The sequence below is a fragment of the Babylonia areolata genome, chromosome 1 (assembly GCF_041734735.1).
Source record: "Babylonia areolata isolate BAREFJ2019XMU chromosome 1, ASM4173473v1, whole genome shotgun sequence".
Taxonomy (NCBI): Eukaryota; Metazoa; Mollusca; class Gastropoda; order Neogastropoda; family Buccinidae; genus Babylonia; species Babylonia areolata.
Window position 1 is genome coordinate 54,269,938 of NC_134876.1, and position 2,500 is coordinate 54,272,437.

General features: G+C 52.0%; 1 protein-coding gene across 1 annotated transcript in view; it reads right to left on the reverse strand.

The window, feature by feature from the left end:
- Window positions 1–1,429: 1,429 nt before the first annotated feature.
- Window positions 1,430–2,500, reverse strand: part of LOC143284490 (kelch-like protein 25) — an 8,551-nt gene continuing 7,480 nt past the window's right edge. The window contains exons 5-7 of the mRNA XM_076591221.1: window positions 2,404–2,500; window positions 2,111–2,318; window positions 1,430–1,965 (exon numbers count right to left, since the gene is read on the reverse strand). The exon at window positions 2,404–2,500 is cut by the window's right edge and continues 34 nt beyond it. Of these exons, the coding sequence (XP_076447336.1) occupies window positions 1,430–1,965; window positions 2,111–2,318; window positions 2,404–2,500 (841 nt within the window). The remainder of the gene's footprint in view (window positions 1,966–2,110; window positions 2,319–2,403) is intronic.

Genomic DNA, 2,500 nt, shown 5'->3' on the forward strand with positions numbered 1-2,500 from the left:
TGTGTGAATGAGAGAGAAAGAGACAGAGAAAGAGAGAGAGAGGAATGGAAAGAGAGAGAGCGCCACTACTTTAAAGGGAGAGTACAGCGTAATATAATTAGTGGTCAACGCTAGTTTCATCCCTTGTACAAAACTCGAGTGCGACTGCAATTTTGTGTGCGACCACGCACAGCATGTGTTGTATATAACAACAACAACTACATATATTCTCGTATTCGGAGAAAATGATTCACATTACCGGCCTTCAAAAACAAACAAAAACGAATGAATGTACAAACTTACAACACAAACACCAAACCAACCCAACCTATAGCACGGCTTTTCGTGCAAGTTGTATGCAGTGATGCTACTAAGTGTTTCCCAATAAACGCGTCACCTGAGGTCATATGTCTGTCGCAAACACACAGTAAAGCTTCGATTTTTTATTTTTTCTTATTTTATTTTTTAAATTTTTTTTCGTTTTAAGCCGAATGCTGGTTAGGAACGAACGGTTATAAACACTGTCATTGCTTCAGAATCACACTGAGTTGAAAAGCAGAGGAAAATTTTTAATCCGAAATTCAAAGGACATTTTGAATATTGTATCTGGGTTAAAAACAACCACAGTAAACCTATTCTCACATCATCACACTTTGTAATTCATATCACTGTCCATTACGAAAGGCAGGTTCAAGGAGTTTTCTTAATCTCCCCGCCCCCCCCCCCCCCCCGCCCCGCACACACACACACACACACACACACACTTTCTGATAGTTCCCACATAAATGAATACAGACTCGCATCAATACAATGCAGTTCACGAATTTAAACCATGGGCAGAGTAGCACTTCAATGATTTCAAAAGCCGATGAAAATTGTAATTATCACAGAAAGATAATTATGGATACACTAAAGACGCAATATTGACAACACTTTTATTCACCGAATGTGCTGTCAATATCCTGTGTGTGAACCAGTCTATGCCCTCAATACGCTGAGTGAGAACCAGTCTTCTTCTCTGGTGTGTGAACCAGTCTATGCCCTCAATACACTGAGTATTATCCATTCTAGCCCCTAATACGCTGAGTATCATCCATTCTATGCACTCAACACACTGAGTATCACCCACTCTATGCCCCCAATACTATGAGTGTGAACCAGTCTATCTCCTCAGTGCTGACATTGTGAGCCAGTCTATGATGCCCTCAATACCCTAAGTGTGATGAACCAATCGGTACCCTCAATATTCTGAGTATGAACTTGTCGAAGCCCTGAATACTCTGTGAACCAAGTTAAATCCCAAATGCTCTGATTGCGAACCAGCTCGAACGCAGACCAGTCTATGTCCACAATCCAGAGTTGTGGAGCAGCCCCTCCCCCCCCCCCACCACCACTTCAACGCTTTGAACCTTCACCACAGCCTTCCTCCTCCTCTTCCCCCGCCCCTGCCTTACCTTCCACCACCACGTGAGCAGCTCTGTCCAGCGACGACACCCCTCAGCAAGCCCCCGCCCCACACGGGCCGCGGCAGAGGCTCCTGCAGCCTGATCAGTGTGGCGTGGTCCACATCCACCATCAGCACGTCCCCGTAGACCCTGTCCCCGCAGCGTCCCCCGGCCACGTACAGCCAGCTCCCTTGCAGCGCTATGCCGAACAGGGCCCGTCTGAACCCGGGGATGCAGGCCGCCACGCGGAACGTCCTGCAGTCCCTGGTGGTGACGATGTGTCCCGAGGGACCCAGGATCACCACCCGGCATCTTCTTCTTCTTCGCTGACCACGGCTCTGCATGGGTAAGGGCGGCTGGGACGTCACCCTGCACAAGGGGGAAGCCGAGGATGAGGAAGCGCAGGCTGGGTCGAAGGTCTGCACGATGGTGGTGGCTTTACCTTTACCTTGGAAGCCCCCGAAGACGTGGATCTGGCCGTGGAAGGCCACCGCGGAAGCCTCCGACACGGGTTCGGCCAGAGTTGCTGCTGCTGCTGCTCCTCACTCCGACCACATGCCAGGCGTTGCGGTGAATATCGTAGCACTCGATGACCGTGGTGAGCTCAGAACGGGGTGAGTGTAGAACGAAGGACGAGGATGATGCGAAGGGAGAGGAGGAAGAAGACACGTCGCTCAGTGCCACACCTCCGAAGACGTAGAGACAGTCGTCCATAGCCACCAGGCAATGCCCCCTCCTGCCCACCGCCATAGGGGCCAGCACCATCCAAGAGTTGTCGTTGTTGTCGTATTTCACCAGGCCCCGCCGGCTGCCCCGCCCCCTTGCCCCTCCCTCTCCCCCACAGACGAAGATGTCGTTGCCGTGGAGGCAGGAGGCGGATCCACTGTCACAGGGCTGGGGGAGCGGGGCGAGGGTGAACCAGGTCCTCTGGGTCAGACTGAAGGCGTGGACCCCGCTGGCTGGATCTGAACCTCCGAACCTCTTCCTCCTCGCCCTCCTCCACCACCGCCTCCACGCCGCCCACCAACACCAGGACGTCGTCAAGCTTCGGCTTCTCCTGTAGGGAACGGGGAGAC